This window comes from Tenrec ecaudatus, chromosome 4 (genome assembly GCF_050624435.1).
Source record: "Tenrec ecaudatus isolate mTenEca1 chromosome 4, mTenEca1.hap1, whole genome shotgun sequence".
In the NCBI taxonomy this organism is placed as follows: domain Eukaryota; kingdom Metazoa; phylum Chordata; class Mammalia; order Afrosoricida; family Tenrecidae; genus Tenrec; species Tenrec ecaudatus.
Genome location: NC_134533.1, coordinates 81,132,628 through 81,150,093, shown reverse-complemented (window position 1 = coordinate 81,150,093; position 17,466 = coordinate 81,132,628). Strand labels below are relative to the sequence as shown.

Genomic DNA, 17,466 nt, shown 5'->3' with positions numbered 1-17,466 from the left:
TAATTCACAAGGACCCTACAGGGCAGAGGAGAACTTCCCCCATTAGGTTCTCAAAGATTTAAATCTTTACAGAAACAGACTGACTCACCTTTCACCTGCAGAGAAGCTGATGAGATCCCGCTGCCAACCTTTCCATCTGCAACCAAATACTTAGCCACTGTGCCATTCAAGACCCACCCACCTCACTACCACAGAGCCAGCTTCTGCTGGTTTCAAACTACTGACCTTGCAGCTAAAGGCCTAGCATGTCACCCATTACAACACCAAGGCTCCTTATTGTGTCACTAGGGCTCTTTTATTTGGGACAACACACCAGAACCTATCCCCCTGCTTTCTGGTCAGTTATGACACATGGCACCACCATAGGGCCAAGCAGAATGACCCCAGCGAGCTTTCAAGTCTATCGTATTTGGGGAACTAGGTTCTGTCTTTCTCCCATGGAGCACTGATGGGTTCAAATGCTCAAACTTGTGGTTGACAGCCAAACACTGTTTCTACCATGTTACTAGAACGCTTGTATTTTACAGACTCAAAAATAATACTTGCCTGGAGTCAATTCCTTACCCAGTGACCCTATCAGGCAAGGTAGAATTGCTTCCTAGGGTTTCCCAGGCTGCATGTAAATCCTTGCAGGACCAAACAGCTTTCAGTGTCTCCACCAGAGCACCATATAGATTCAAACTGTTTATCTTGCTGTTAGCACCCCAATGTGTAACCAATTATGCCACTGAACTCACCACCATTGAATCAATTCCAACTCATAGTGACCCTACGGGACAGGATAAGACTGGCCCGATGGGTTTCCAAGATGGTAATTCTTCTTGGAAGTAGACCACCTCATCCTTCTCCTGTGGAGAGGCCTGTGGGTTTGAACTTCTGACCTAGTGGTTAGCAGCCCAATGTGTAACCCACTATGCCACCAGGGCTCTTCCATTATTGCTCTCTCCCGCCCCGTCCCCCACCCACCCCCAGGACTCTGTTATTTTAGAGTGTCGGTCGTCAAATGTAGCACTTATCTGAGCCACCTGAAGGGCTTGTTCAAATGCTGATTGCTGGGCTCCAGTCCTAGCATTTCTGATCTCCATTTGCGTTTCTAACAAGTTTCTAACAATGTTTCTAACATTCTGAGATTCACTTTTTTCCCCAAACAATTTTAATAGATAAGAAATGAATTTGTTAACGTAGTCTTAGGTCACTAACGATTCTAATAAGACATGGCAGCACCCCCGTGCCCTGCCAGCAATGAGCCTGCTGCAGAACACCTAGTAAGCACTCAGTAACGCTGCAGAGTAGAAGCTGCATTCTCTCGCTCCGCCTGCGCTAGTCTTCTAGCCTGCCGTACTGCATGGGTCTTGGGGGTGGGGTCGCAAAAAAAAAAAAAAAAGCAAAACCAGTTGCCACCCATGATGGCCCTGTGTAAACTGCACTCCAGAGGGTTTTCAATGTCTGGGACCATCTGAAGTTGATCACTAGGCCTTCCGTCTGAGGAGTCTCTAGGTCTATTCAAACCCCCAACCTTTCTGTAAGGAACCCCTTGACCATGTGCACATCTAGAGATTCTCACGTCTTCTGATGGCAGCCTTAGCTTCCCAAGTCATTTCTATTGCAAATTGACAGGTTGTCTTGAGACGAGCCCACAAGTCATGGTCGTTGATTAAAATGAATTAGTAACCCAAGGGGTAGGAATGCCTTTTATCCCCATTGTTTTTGAATGAGCTCCTTGGTCTCAGACAACCTTCTGACCTCCAAGTTCGTAAGAATAAATTGAACATCTTTATGCAAACATCTTGCCATCAGTCCCAAAATTCGCATCACAACTGCTCTCCAGCAGTCTAGGGATCTACATATAACTCTCATATCCACCCCAGGGCCTGCCAGGACTGTAGCAACGTTCTTTTTTACTTTTTGAATTCCTGTGTTTACTTTTTAAGAATCATTTTAGGGGCTCCACCAGGAAACCAGTAAGTGTAGTCTTTTTTTTCTGATTAGGTCCATTATTTTGGAACAAGATTGGAAAGATAAGTCAGTAGTAAAAGAAAGAATAAAAGAGGCTGTGCCATATCCCGAAAGCTAAGGACATAAACGTCGTCAGTAGTGGTGTATGCACTGCAAGTAAACCAAAGTCCTGGCAGATGCCTTTAGCACACGGACCAGCAGACTGATGCAGCTTCCCTTCAGGGCAAGACAGCTGGAGACACGCAGGGGTTCTCTCTGTTTCATCCTCGCTCAGCCCCCCTGCAGAGAACTTAGATTTCCGCCATGGAGTTACTGAATCAGAATCTATCTTTTTAATAAGATCCCTGGGTGATTCTTATAGATCTCTTGGAAAGTCTACTTTATTTGTTAAAATGTAGATTCTGATTCAGTATCCTTTGGGGAGAAGTACAAATTCTCAGCCCAGGGTTGAACCAAAATGAACCAAAGCCCTAGATATAAGCATAGTCACTCTGGTCATTAGGGTGAGGATGGTCGGTGAGTGGATTGTGGCAAGTAGGCCCCAGATTAATGGGATTAAGGAAGCGGGTGTGTGTTATCAAAATAGTTGTAATTATCAAGGGTTCGCTAGGGAGAGGGGTGAGGAAGGAGGGGGGTAATGAAGAGCTGATACCAAGGGCTCAACTACAAAAAAAATGTTTTGAGAATGATGATGGCAACAAATGAACAAATGTGCTTGACACAATGGATGGATGTATGGATTGTGATAAGAGTTGTATGAGACCCCAATAAAATGATTTTTTAAATAGTTATAATTATAGGATCACTTTTTAAGAACTTCAGCTTTTAAGAGGTGACTGAAAATTTAAGAGGAGGTCCTTTCAGGGCAGCGCAGAAGCATCATCGAGGACAGAAGAGAAGGGTATTGTTGAAACACTGTAGACTGCTGGGGTGAGGGGGGGAGAGGGAGGGTGACTATAGGTCTTCAGGAAGGGACAATGTAGGTTTATAAAGAAAGGCAGGCTTTCCTTTGAGGCCAAAGTAAAGCAAAGAATAATAGAGAAATGGGTACATTTAACAATGAAATGGTTAAAATGATGTACTACGGCATGGTTAATGTAACCAATGTCACTAAGCGGTACACATGAAAAATATGAAATTGGCAACAAAGTTTTTAAATGACACACAAAAAAATATGAGTGGACGCTCCAGCAGTGTAGTAAGATGGGGAGAAAAGCTTGGAACAGTATTTGTGGGAAGATGGCTGAATGATCTGTGAAAAATTCCTAAGTCTGCTTAACCTCAGAAACTTTCTGAACTGTTTCATGAAACCATTTATCCCACAATAAGAATAATGCCTTTGGTTTTATGTAGCCTAGTCTGCAGGCTCAGATAAATCGAGTGAAAAATCTAGTCCCAAACTAGATGTATTTTTTATATTTATTTAAACAAAATTTTCTTTCTAAAGGGTAAATTTAATTGTCTGATAGAGTAGGCAAGGGTAAAGTTTTTGTTTACTTGTTTTTAGCCAAAAATATATGCACGCAAGAAAGTTATGCTTGTAGAGAGACGTCTTTTTTAGCACCAGGCCATCTAGGACTGAAGGTGGGTTCTGCATTTCCTTTAATAAAAACACATTGCCAAGACGCACGAGGAGAGCTAGTCACACTGTGGGCTAGGTCATTCTAAGCCGCCAGCAGCTCCAAGGAAGAAAGCTGAAGTGGGCTGGCCCCATAAAGATCTAAAGTCTTGAGGGGGAAAAAAAAGATTTAAAGTCCTAGAAACACCATATAGGGTTGCTATGAGCCAGAATCAACTCTGGCGGTAGGTTTGCTTTTAGTTTGTTAGTCGGATTGTAAACAGCATCAGTCGTGCTCTGTGATGAGCCAAGCACTTTAACTAGTATGATGCAGCAAATTATTTGATTTTTTTCAAGGAAAAGCAAAGCAAATTTTGTTTTCTCAATTTTATGTCCACAATGTCAAAAGGCAGGGCATATGGATACATATGCATGAACAGTTTCCGACGGAAAATGGAGAGAAGCAACCAGAATAGAAGAAGACTCACAATCTTTGGATATTACTCTTGGCTTATAGATCTTTGTCCCGTTAATGTTATTCTCTATACCAACAACTCTGCTTCTTTCTTATCATCGTCATAAATTTCTAAAAATGGAAAACTTGCCTCAATTTGTATCAGAATTTATAAAAGCAGAAATCTTTCTGTTTTTGGCAAATTGGGAAATAGCTCTCCAAACTTGGTACCTGGAGTTGAGCGCTGTGGCCAGAGAACAGACTGTAGCTCTGCATGTTGGAAATGAAACTCGCAGCAGCTCGACCTGTGGACTTTCTTTGGATTTTACTTTCATCTTTCTATTAGCAGATTTATTTATTTATCTTTAGATTTTTTCATTTAATAAATCATTTTATTGGGGCTCATACAACTCTTATCGCAATCCATACATACATCAATTGAGTAAAGCACCCTTATACATTCGTTGCCCTCGTCATTCTCAAAATTCGCCTTCCTGGAATCAGCTCGTTTTCCTTTTTTTCCCTCCCCCTCCCTCTCCGCTCCCACCTCCCCCATGAACCCTTAATAGTTTATAAATTATTGTTTTATTGATTTTTTCAGCCATAGCCTTTGTAACTTCCACCAGATGACTCGGAGAGACCATGCAGATTAGGGCTCTTGAACTCTAATATGGGCATTCATCAGGTTTGCCATCCCAGTGGACATAAAAGGAGCCATCTCCAGAGCAGGAAGAGCAAGGAGTAGTATGTGAGCCCTCTGGCTACAAAACCACCATGATCCAAAAGAGAGAGAGCTGTCACATCAGGGGGCTGGCAGAGGAACTGGAGCAGCAGAACCCAGTGGCCAGGGATACTCGGTTTTATTTGCCCACTGCTGGGTCTTGTGTTCTGGCTCTTGGTTCTGATGTAATTGTCACCTGTTATCACTGTAACCCCCTAACTCTGAGCATTTCTATGGATTCTGTGACCGTTTAAATGTATTATGGAACCCAGAAGAGCAGTAGTACCCTGGGTGGAGGGCAGGGTGGTGGTAGTGGTAACTGAATCGGTAAATAAGAAAAGGAGGAGAAGGCACATCTGGCCTCCGCCTCATAGGTATTGACTGGCCTTGGGATGAGGTTGCATTTGACTCCCTTCCCCTTGTAAAGTCAGAGGAGGTCATGTTGCCCCTGCTGTGCTTTTTTAACTAGCAAGCCCTAAAGAAATGGGCAGAACCAGCCTGCTTCATAATATTGAATTGTTTGGAGAAGCCGCACTGTGCTCTCCCAGTAGAGGCATGTAACATGAAGTTGAAATACAAGACATCATGGGGCTTGGTTCTTTATGCTTGCTAAGAATATACGGGTACATTTTAATCATAAGACGTATTTAAGCATCTGAGTTTTTATTCTGAGCGTTGCCGGCACAGAATCAATCTACGGTGCCAAGATTTCCGTGTGCAGGCTCCCCGTCTCTCCTTGACACCTCCCCCTCAGCGTAGGCAGGCCGCGGGGAAAGGGTGAGCTGGGAGCTGCTCATCGTGTTCTGTCTTCACAGGATGAGGAAGAGGTTTAAGGAAAGGCTGTCATTCTCCTACGGATGCCTGCTCCCCTCTTAGCAAGAGCCATGACAATAAGAGAATTTGCAAGTGATGCAATTATACAAAGATGAGCCTGCATTTGGGGTAATAGGTGCAATTCTGAAATTCTTTATATCTGTCACATGTTTGGTAAACGCTTCCTTTTTAATTACTGGGGTGAATGAGCGGCTTAAAATGTACACGCTTTTTTATTTTGCTGTAATACTGAAATAGCCACTGAGTTTACTTTGTTTTTGAAAAATATTTCTAAGACTTTTTCAGTGTTGCCTTGGTCTATAGTTGGTAGAGCTACGTTTAGTCTTGGCCTTAGGGGTCAAACATGCCGGGGTGTTGAGGACCAGTGATGCCGAGTGGGGCTGCAGAAAACTCCCCCAACTACTTCACCGACCGACTAGCCCCGCTGCCTCCGCTCTCGCCTGATGAGCTCTTTTCCAAGGACACTTCTTTCCAAAGGGGGACCACTTCGGTAACTGCTGCAAAACTTCTCTACCCCCCGCCCCCCAAAAAAATCAGCATTTTGTGTCTGTTTGGAAAGCTCCTTACCTCTAACGCGGAGCCCTAGAAGTATGGTAGGTTGCGCTTCGGGCTGAACCCGCCAGCCACTCCTGGGGAGAACGATCAGGTGGTCTGCGCCCACAAAGCCTTGGAAACCTTAAGAAGCAGTTCCACTTCAGTAGGCTTTCTCTGAGTCTGAGTGACCTTGATGGCAGTGGGTTTGTTATGTATCGTGTGCATTGGTAGTTATCTTGTTATGTGTAATCCTAATTTGTCTCATCACAAATACATAATTGTGTTGTGTGTGTATGTGTGGTAAAATATACCTGATGGGAAATTTACATTTTAATTGTTTTAAGTATGCAATTCAGTGGCAATAAATACATGCTTTGATCCCTTGTTGGGCATTAGTTTTTCAATTTCTAAGTCAACAGGACTGGAAATTAATCAGCACTGGGTGGCCTAAGTCAGGTCAGCACATGCTCTATCGGGCACAAATAATGCTCTTTAGTCCTTTATAGGACTTTGACCTAGCTCCTTCCTTTCTGATCCCTTGCTAAGAATTAGCATTTCCACACCAGATACACTGTATTGCCATCGATATTTTAACAAGATGACACCTGTCATTCTAAGTAGTTTGAGGACTTGTTGAGAGAAGAGAATGTATGCAGCATCTATTATGGGCCACATTTATTTTCTAGACATAAAGATCTCTCTTTAGTAGATGTGAGTGAGTTATGACTGAAATTTGCAGTTAGTAAATGAAAGAAGGAGCCAGATGTGAAGCCAGTTCAGCCGGAACCTGCCTAATGGTTGGCAACATTTCCATGCAGATTGAGGATGAAGAACCAACCAGAATTCACCTGGCTCCCTATACGGACTCTAAGAGAGCTCATGTCTCCCACACTGATTACTCACTCAAAGTCCTCATCATTGTCTTCAAGGAACAACTTTCTTAGAAATAGCCAACATTCTTCTTCCTTTTATATTCAATTATGCATATTGTCAAACCCATAATTTTGAGGTAAAGATATAACTGGTCTTTGTTCTAGTTGCATAGCATAGAATAGACACAATAGAATAGACAAAAAGACAGTAGCTTCCTATTTGCCATGGAGGATATTTTTATTTTCACCCAGGAGACAGACAACAAAATAGATAAATTATAGATGACTTACTGAAGAAGCCCTGGGTGCTAGTAGCTACACTTCGGGCTGCTCACTTCCAGGTCAGCAGTTCAAGACCTCCAGCCACTCCATGGGAGAAAGATAAAACTACCTACTCCTGTAAAGAGTAACCATCCCAGAAACCCACAGTTCTACCCTACCCTATCAAGTCGCCCTAAGTCAGCATTGCCTGGATGGCAGTGAATTTGTTTTGTTTGTAATTTAATGTGTCAGAGGCATACTCCTATAAATGAAGGTGAACGAACTTTGCACGATCCAGACAAGCTCCTTGCCTTAGGTCCTTAGCTCTACACCTCCTACTACTTGGGATTCCCTTCCCTCTGTCTTTACTTAAGAGTCAATGCCCAAGGAATCCCAGAACCTGACCTCATTGTTTAATACTCTCTCCTTGTCCCGACCACCTTATCCCCTCATCGTGCTTTGATTTCCCCTGGGAAACCCTCACACAGGAACTCTTTCTTCCCGAGTTTCCATTCAGTTCATTCTTCAGTTGTCATTTATCTTAACAGCAATAGAGAATAACTGGTGATATCATGCATAGAATATCCTCAGGAGGTACCTATTCAATGACTAAGTCAACTGGGGCAGAACACCTGGGATATGATTGAGTGTTGCTTAAATGTTGATTATTTTCCAATGTGTCCTATGTTTCATCAAGGAAGCAGGGAAGTTTTTGAGTTTTGTACCTTCAGAGACATTTCTGGCTCTGAGAGAAAATATTTTGCTTCACCTTGAGCAGAGTTACTAGTTTAGCAGAAGTACTTAAACTTGATCTCAAAAGGAAAATATTATCCCATTTTAGCTGATGCATTTATGTCTACAGTGTCCACAGTGATTTTATTGTCGTGGTACAATCCAGCTCCAAATGTCAACTACGCAGTTATTCTCTTTGTTGGACTTCACCTTGTTTATGGTGGCAATTTGTTTCCTTGCCTCTTCCTTAATTCAGATCGTCTGTGGCATTTATTGCTGGCAGGGTGGCTATAAATCAGAGCCCCTGGATTTGTTTTTAACCTTTTCTTTTCATGATGTAGAATGACCTCTGTGCCATTATAAGTGCAGAAGATGGAGTCTAACATGTGGGCTCGAGACTTCAAGAAAAAAATGCTTTTCAAAGTCCCTTGTGTTGAAGATAGCACTGGGCCAAGGCCTGGACTACTGACTGCAGGCCATTCCACAGGAGAAAAGTGACCTCCTGGTTCCCATACGGATGTGCAGTCTCGGAACCCTCAGGAACAGCGTGACTTAATTTGCCTTATATAGGGCTGTGACTTTATGACAATGGGTTTGTTTCTTTAAGATTTTTATGCATCTCTAAAATAAATATTTGGGAAATCATGCACTGATATGTGTTTTGAATTTCATAGAAGAAACTAATCTGGAGATATTTACTCCTTTATTATCCTTGGCTTGATAAATAGATTCTTAAAATTGGAAGCAAACATGCATTCACAGCTCTGGGTGGCAAAACATCGATAAAGAATAATTGCCTATTCCAGCAGGAAATGAGATAACACTTATTTTAATTTTCCTATCAATTTAAAAATTTTATTAACTTTTATAGTTAATTCAGCAAAAAATCATTACCTTTCAAATAGAATTCCAGAGGTGTTACTTTATAATTTACTGGGCTATCATTTCTTCATTAACTACTCACTTGTTTCTTCAAAGCTCATACCCCTACTCTACCCAACATTTTTCAATAAAAGGATACTGAACTAGAGTAAGTAGTTTTAAAGTGTTAGTCATTATTATATAAATTGCCAAATATTTTTAATGATTAATTTATCACTTGTCTCCATTTATGGTACTTTTTTTGAGCCAAAGAAGGTACAAAAATGTTCTTTTTAGTAGCAAAAACCCTTTGATTAATCATCTCTACTTTTTTAATAATTTGAAAGCTATTTACAATGATGATTTTAAAATACAATGGAAATATTTGCTGCAGAGATTGTACTAAATGCGCATGGAATTATGTTCTGTGAAGATTTTTTTATCCATTGACCTTTAAAGATTTTTAAAATGACTTTCAAAATGACCTCATATTGATTTTGTAAAGAACTATAGTCTTGTTATCATTCATAGTTTAGTATAAATAAACATTACATAAGCCAAAAAACCCTATCATTGAAAATAGAAAACATCCATATTTAAAAATGATTTGCTGTGTTGTAGTCAGAGACTCAAAATGAGCAGGGCCAGAGTTGAGTTTTTCCCCATCTGTGTTAGTCTGAGTAGACTAAAGAAACAAATTCGTGGACACTCATATGTGTATAAGGAAGAACTTTATATATAAGAGCAATTGAATATTGAGAAAACATCCCAGCTCAGTCCAGATCAAGTCCATAAGTCCAATATTAGCCCACATATTCGATACCAATTTATAAATTCCTCTTCAGACTTATGAAACACATTCAATGACACTGAATACAGGAAGATGACAGGCCAGTGAGTGGGAGGTCTTCTGGATCCAGTGGCAGTGTAAGCATCTCAGTGCTGGCAGGGGTCTCCACGCGGCTGCTTCAGCTCAGGTCACTAGTGGAGCTCCATGTGTCTTGTCAGGTGCATCTATCTCTCAGGGAGTGAGCAGAGAAAGAGGGTGTTTCCCGCTTCCAATGAGGAAATACAGGACTTGCCCGACTCCTCAGGGGAAGGCCATGCCCATCAGAGGCCTCATTGGCTGTAACCTAATTGACAGACATACTCCACCCCATTACTCTTAATCCTATCAAGTCCCAAATTGACACCAGACTATGTAACTACCACATTATGTCACCTAGGATCCTTCCATGTCCTTTTGCCTCATTTCTGTTCTAGTCTATTGATCATTATGACCTGATTGACTAGGAAGCATCAGTTAGGCATGTTGTCTTAAAATAGGACAAAACTAATGTAGCTCACCTGAATTTAGAAACGTTATTAAAAATAAATTTGATACATTGTACTCTCATGACCAGAGACCAGATGCGTTGTGAGATGACATTAAGGATATCATACATAAAGAGAGAAAAGGGTCATTAAAAAAGTAGACAGGGGAAAGACCCAATGTATGTCAAAAGAGACTCTGAAATTTGCTTTTGTACATGGAATAGCCAAAACCAATATAAGAGATAATGAAGTAAAAAGCAGAACAGCAGATTCCTAAGAGTGGTCCCAGAAGAAAAAAATATTATAATGAGATGTACAAATTACTGAGGTTTGTTTTTTGTTTTTGTTTTTCATAATGGTAAAAGCACGTTTGGCATTTCCAAAGCTGATAGAACTGAAGAAAAAATTAAGCTTCAAGATGAAATATTGAAGAAATCTATGAGCAAAATATTGAAGATATAGGAAACATCAAAAGATGATGGGATGAATACAGAGTGTCACTCAATCAAAAAGAATTGGTCAACATGCAAGTGTTTTTTTTTATTTAAACATTTTATTAGGGGCTCATACAACTCTTATCACAATCCATACATATACATACATCAATTGTATAAAGCACATCTGTACATTCTTTGCCCTAATCATTTTCAAAGCATTTGCTCTCCACTTAAGCCCTCTGCATCAGGCCTTAAGATACATTTATGATTATCTGATCAAGAACTAATGGTGCTTCATCAAGAAGTTCAAGCTGCACTGAAGGTTTTGACAAGAATGCCAAGTGATTTCAAAGAGAGTTTTCTAGCCAACCTATTAGAAGACATAAATATTTGAGCCCATTTCAGAGAAAGGCAACCCAACAGAATGCAGAAACTATCCACAAAAGCACCTGAAAATTAATTTTGCTAAAGATCATTCAGAAATAGTTTCAGCATTTCAACAGAGAGCTACTAGAAATTGAAGCCAGATTCTGAAAAGATCATGACATATGAGAGATAACATTGCTGACTTCAGATGGATCTTTGATGAAATGAGATAAAACACATAAAAGCATGCAACTGTGCAGATCATTAAAAAATGTGAATAACATTCTGAAAGATGGATTTTCCAGGACATTTCATTGTACGCCTATAAAGCCTGTGCACAGACTAAGAGACAGTCCTTGGAGCAGAGAAGCTGTGATACTGTGGGGATGCAGATCAGGGGAGTGCGTGTCAGCATGTTATCCTTTCACTGTGTCTTTACAACCTGAATGCTGAGCAAATTTAAAGCATGGGCGATATGCAGACAAACATGGTGCCATGATTGGAGGAAAGCACATGAGCACTGCCAGCAGCAGATGACACAGCCATCCTTGCTAGAAGTGAAGCCCACTTGAAGCACTTAGTGATAAAGATCAATGACTACCGCCTTCAGTATGGATTACAACTCTATAAAGAACAAAATTCTTTACAACTCGACCAATAAACAGCATCATTAGAAACAGAGAAAAAAATTAAATTGTCACAAGATCGCACTGTACTTGGGGCCATGAACGCAATAGGAGAGCAGCCAACACTTTGAATCAAACAAAATGGCTGCAAAAGAGCTCTTTGAAATCAAAAGATGTAACTCTGAGAACCTAATTGCCTTATATGCATGTGAAATCTGGACAGTAAGTAAGATCTGAGGATAACTGATACTTGTCAACAATGGTGTTGAGAAGAATGCCAAATACACCATGAAGTACCAGAAAAATGAGCCCATCCGTGTTGGAAGAAGTACAACCAGAATACTCTGTAAAGAGTCAAGTACGTTTGACATGTTATTAGGAAGGAGCACTCCCCAGAGAAAGAAATCATGCTTGATAATTAGAGAATGATTGGTAACAAGGAAGATTCTCAATGTGCTGGGTTGGCATAGCCAGTGCACTAATGGGATCAAACATCCATAGGACAGGATTGGGACGTGTTTCATTTTGTGGCACATGAAGTTGCTATGAATTGGAACTTGATTTCCCCTCACAACAATAATGGTTCACATGGGGTCACCTTCAAGATCTTTGCCTAACTCTGTCATTAATCAACAAGGCTTCAAATAATTAAACAATTACATCAACTGGAATATAATTTCCATTGTTGGTTATTACTATTGTAACAATTCCTGGGTTGATGAAAACGTGTACATTGACATGTGGCAAGTTGCATTGTTTTAAAAATAACACACTCTTCATTTTCTGTCCTTCATTTTCCAAAGGTTTAGGTTTCAGTATTGCAGGAGGTGTGGGCAACCAGCATATACCGGGAGACAACAGTATTTATGTAACTAAGATTATAGAGGGAGGGGCTGCACAGAAAGATGGAAGATTGCAAGTCGGAGACAGACTGCTAATGGTGAGTGTGATTGAAATCGAACTATTTATTTAGAAAGTTGTTTCCCAGTGTATGAGCATGAGCCACAAAATAAGAGGAACTATATTTGGAGGAAACAGTATTTGAAAGTCTATGTACAATTATGTTTTTGAATATTAAAAAAATTTAACATCAATTTTTGCAGGCATAAATGGTCCAATTTTACGTGTTAGTCTTCCAGTGTATTCAGTCTCCTATTAGATCAACTGAGTGTTTTCAGAATGCTAGAGGTGGGCTTTGAATTACAAAGGAAACAACACATCCCGTATATACGAGCATAAGCCAACCCGAATATCAGCCGAGGCACCTCATTTTACCAAAAAAACTGCACGGAAAAACTCAGCTTATACACGAGTATGCATACATGTACCATCGTACATTCTTGACTGTGTTCCATCTTAACGTGCACATTCATAAGTTTTTCCATGTACTTTGTTCAAGCAGTGTAAATACTGCTCCAAGGTTTTGTGGTCATTGTGCGGTGCGAACCTTCCACAGTCCGCACTCACCTTATGTTCTGTGAGGAACCTGCTGGCGTTGTGGGTTACAAGTTAGATTGCTATCCAGAAGTTCAGCGGTTTGAACCCACCAGCTGCTCTGGAGGAAAGATCAGGCTTTCTGCTCCTTAAAGATATATAGCCCCTGAAACCTGAAGAGGCAGTTCTACCCCACACTCCAGAGCAGAATTGCCGTGATGGCAGTGCATTGTGTTGTATAGTCCATGTATTTTAAAAATGTGTTAACTCATATATTTTCACAATAGTTCATTTTATAATAAGCAAGAGGAAACTGGGGTATAAAGATATTTGACCATAACAATAATGTTCAGAACTATCTTTCAAATTGAGGCAGTCAGACTGGATCCATACTTATAACCATGCAATAATACTACCACTCATACTTCTTTGCCATTCATTATCTTTATTTCTTTTTACTTAAGTATGTGCTGTGCCCCTACCATATTTCAGACTATCGCAACTAGTTAGGAAAGAAGTCTGTCAGGAGAACACACTCCGTCAAGCACGCGGCTTCAATGACCTCGGTCAACCCTGCACTTCTTCCCACCCGCAGGCACTCTAAGAGACTTTTGACACTTTCTAAAGCTGGTTTTTTCGTTTCACTGCTTGTTGACCTGTTATATGAAAGCTGTCTTTCAAAGCGTTGTCTTCTGAACTGGAAGAGTTTTGACTGGGACCCTGGTGGTCCTGTTAGATAGGCACAGGACTACTAATTGAAAGGTTGTTGGTTCAAGCCCACCAGCAGACCGGCAGGAGAAATATGAGGTGATTTGCTCCCATAAAGATGTACAGCCTTGGACAATCTATAGAGGGTCGCTATGAATTTGAATCAATGCCATGGGAATGGAGTTGACATTTTAGTTGTTGTTTAGTACCTGCACAATGTCTCCATGGGATATAAACTTTATTGCTTGAAATATTGACTTGGGAATGAAATAAATGTGATGACTAGCTTCTACATAGTACTCTAATTAAAAACGGAAAGACCAATCGCACCCTCAAGTGTGAAAGGTGGCTTCAGTAGTCATTGATTTGGCCTTTTGATGTTTGCCCTCTAAATCTGGTTGTAGACGATGCTTCTGTTCTTTCTTCAACGGCTATTGTAATGGCAGGCCAGATGTGGCAGGCTGATTTCTTTAAGCTGTGTTTAAATTTATTTTCAACTTCTTACTGATCTAAATAATTCTGTCAAAGGTTTTTCTAGGCACCATGCAATTTTTTTTCATTATACCACATTCTTGATATATTCATTGTGGATGTAATGATTGCAAAAATAGCTGTGACATAATCCTTAACTCTTTTGAGTTTAAAAGCGTAGTTTTAAAAAAACGAACCCTCTACAGTGATAGGTCTCTCTTCTCTTATGTAAGAAAAATATAATTAGAACTACCAAGGCAACTGCCAAGCTGAATCAGAAAATGATTCATTTTATAATGTTCTGAAAGAAAAATGACCATAAACAAGAGACTACAGGGAGAAAAAAATCACTGAAATCACCCCAAAAGACCAATTATCTGTTCAACCCCAAATATTCATGAATGCTTTCCTTCTGTCACCCCTCTCCCTCCTCTGCCCCCACTTCCCAATGTGCCCTTGTCTTTATCTTCTTCCTATTTCGCTCTCTTCCCCAGAAGGAAGGATGGATGAATTCGAGTCTGTGATTTACCAGCTGTATCGCACTCTGCATATTTTTCTCTAAATATAATGTTCTTTCTTAAGCGGTTGGCACCCCACTTCCTTCTTTTGCTTCTTAGGAAAAATTCTTCCATGTATGACTCACTCTTAGTTCTGCAAACGAGCAGGTGTAAGTGAAACTCCATTAGTTTCTTTACTTTTGTGGCCCACTCACCGCAGTTAGGAAATCTCCTGCCTCTGCTCTACGGTACTGTGACCCCCCAGGAGCCTCAGTCGCTGTGGGTCAGGGAGGAGGAGGATGTCTGGTAATAGCCCTCTCAGTTTCTCAACTAAAATGGCTTTAATCTCGGATACCACCCGAATCCTATCATCCGTACTGGGTGCTTTTGCTTCTGTATGTTCTTCTTACTCCTGTTTCTCATTCTCTAAATGAGGAACCATGCAAAGGAACTCCTCGCCTGTGTTTAAACCCTTTTAAAGATGGACAGTCTCATACCACTCCCCGCCCTTACTTTTTCCATTAGATAAACCATTATTAGAACTGTGTCCTTAAAATTTCAACCTTTAGTAACGACCTGTCCCCTAGAATCAGAAAGATGAGGACTAGCTAACTCCTTCTCCAGGTTTGTTGGAAGAGTTACTGCTTGTCACTCTCATCTTCGTCTTTTGTCACTTTTCTCCAAGGAATGCCAGGTATACATGAGAGGGTATGTAAGCATATACTTTACACATTTTACACACACGCACTAAGAGAATGAGCCCTCTGTGAGAGGTATAAAAGATAGACTCATATCATATTATTCTTTCATAAATTATCTTTTAACAACACCTCTTCTGATTCCTTATACTTTTATTTTCCACTTAGGACAATCAAAATGTTTACATCAGCGACATTGCAGCATCTGACCTTTAGCTGTGCCCTGCAGTCCATTTTGCAATAAGCCTCTTAGCATTTCAAATCAGGTGACTCTGGTGTCAGACTTCTGGTATTTCTCAGGTCACCATGATGTGTGGCATCTGCTCTTTTTCTCAAGATAAATTTCAGAATTCCCTTTGCTACCTGGCACAGGATACCTTTCCCAAGGTTTTGTTTTTTTAAATGTTTTTTGTAAGGACAGTAACATCTGGTTTATTAATTGTACCAATTATTTAGTATTATAGTCTCAGATTAAATAGATTGGTATCTTGGCCTTGACCTTGGACACATCCTTGGTCAGAGGTCAATGGTATGGATCATTTTCATATTCTTACATGTACTTTGAGAAATTAGTTTTTACTAAGCCCTGTCATAATTACATATTCTGTTACACGAATTAGATGAATTGATCTTCTTAGTCTTTTCCAGGATGATTCTAGAAAGTTTACATCCAGAACAATGTGGTTGTCTTCTCTACAAGGATACTGTGAGCCAGTAGTTGTCAGAGCCCCTTGACACATTGTGATGTAAGATGTAAAATCTTGGTCTCTTGTTCCCCAGAGCCTTTGCTTGACATTTGAGAAAATATCTGTCAATAAGAAAACTTCTGTACCTTCACAGAGAATTCATTGTCACTGTGTCTGTATGTAAGTTATATGCTTCTATGTTCATTCAGGATCTCTATGCTTGGCACTCCCTGTAGATTTGAAAGTTTCTCTGTATAGGGACCCCAGATCCAAAGGACCTGCTCCACTCCTGGCTCTTCTTTCTTGGTGGCAATAGAGCCCTCTGATCTCCACTCCCTTCTCTCTCCTTTGGTCTCTTATAAAATAAGAAGTGGTGTAAGCCACATCACAGGGAAACCCCCTGTATGGCCCTTATCACATTAGGTCACATCATGGGGGAACATTATACAACTGCCAAACCACTGAAGGTAATGGCCCAGGCAAGGTGACATATATCTTAGAGAGACACACTTCAGCCCATGGCATCATCTATAGCAATGCTGTAGCGTAATGTTCCTCAGGTGGACTTGAAAAGCCCTCATGTCCCTGTACTGCTTCGGAGAGATTCTGTGGTCAAAGTCTAGGTAAGTCTGCAATGTGTGTCTCATTCCTCAGAAGATTTGCAGCCAAGTTACACATATTTGTGGGTCTGTGAAGTCTTCTACTTCAGAAACTTATTTAATCCTGATTCATACTAAAATTTTACTTTATTATAAAACCATTTTAAAAGTAATACCTATAAAAGCCTTAGCCTTAGTATATAGTGGAATATATTCTGGGATGAGCAGCTCATTTTTATTCCAGTATTATTATCCTAGAAAAGGGATATCAAATTCACACGGGGAATGTAACTAAATACAATGCAGTCTTTAAAGGAGTATTACTTGAAGTAATTAAATTACTATTATTAGTTGAGTTGCAAAATCCTCCCACATCATCCATGTATCAATTAGAAAGTCACCTGAAGACATGGAAATACATAGAAAGGATCTGAACAACCAACAAGACTGAAAGCCACATTAACTGCTTAGGCCAACCTCCTGTAAGAACAAAAAGCTATAACTCTCGACTCTTGGTCCTTTCTCTACCTCCACCACATTGGTTCTGCCATAAAAAGAGCGCTCACCTGGCACCTCACTTCATCCTCACTCCAGGCCTCGAGAGGTGATAGGGCAACTGTTATCATTACTCTAATTTTCAAGAATAGAAAAGCTAGACCCAAAGGAAGGGATTCCTAATATCACCTAACTAGTACGTTGTGAAATTAGACTCAGACCTAGACATTGGTGAGCTAACATGAAAAGCCTTCCACCAGGCTACGCCAAATCTACGACTCTCCATCCTAGTTATGTATTTGGATCTCATGGTTTTGAAAAGTATGGACTTTACGAAAAAGCAGGGTCCTCA

At 40.5% G+C, this 17,466-nt stretch overlaps 1 protein-coding gene across 11 annotated transcripts in view; it reads left to right on the top strand.

Annotated features, from left to right (window-relative positions):
* The window catches only part of DLG2 (discs large MAGUK scaffold protein 2), a 2,300,776-nt gene that overhangs the window by 1,732,581 nt on the left and 550,729 nt on the right, over positions 1-17,466 (top strand). For all 11 annotated transcript variants that reach the window (XM_075548681.1, XM_075548686.1, XM_075548690.1 and 8 more), the window contains one exon: positions 12,330-12,466. In XM_075548681.1, the coding sequence (XP_075404796.1) occupies positions 12,330-12,466 (137 nt within the window). The remainder of the gene's footprint in view (positions 1-12,329; positions 12,467-17,466) is intronic.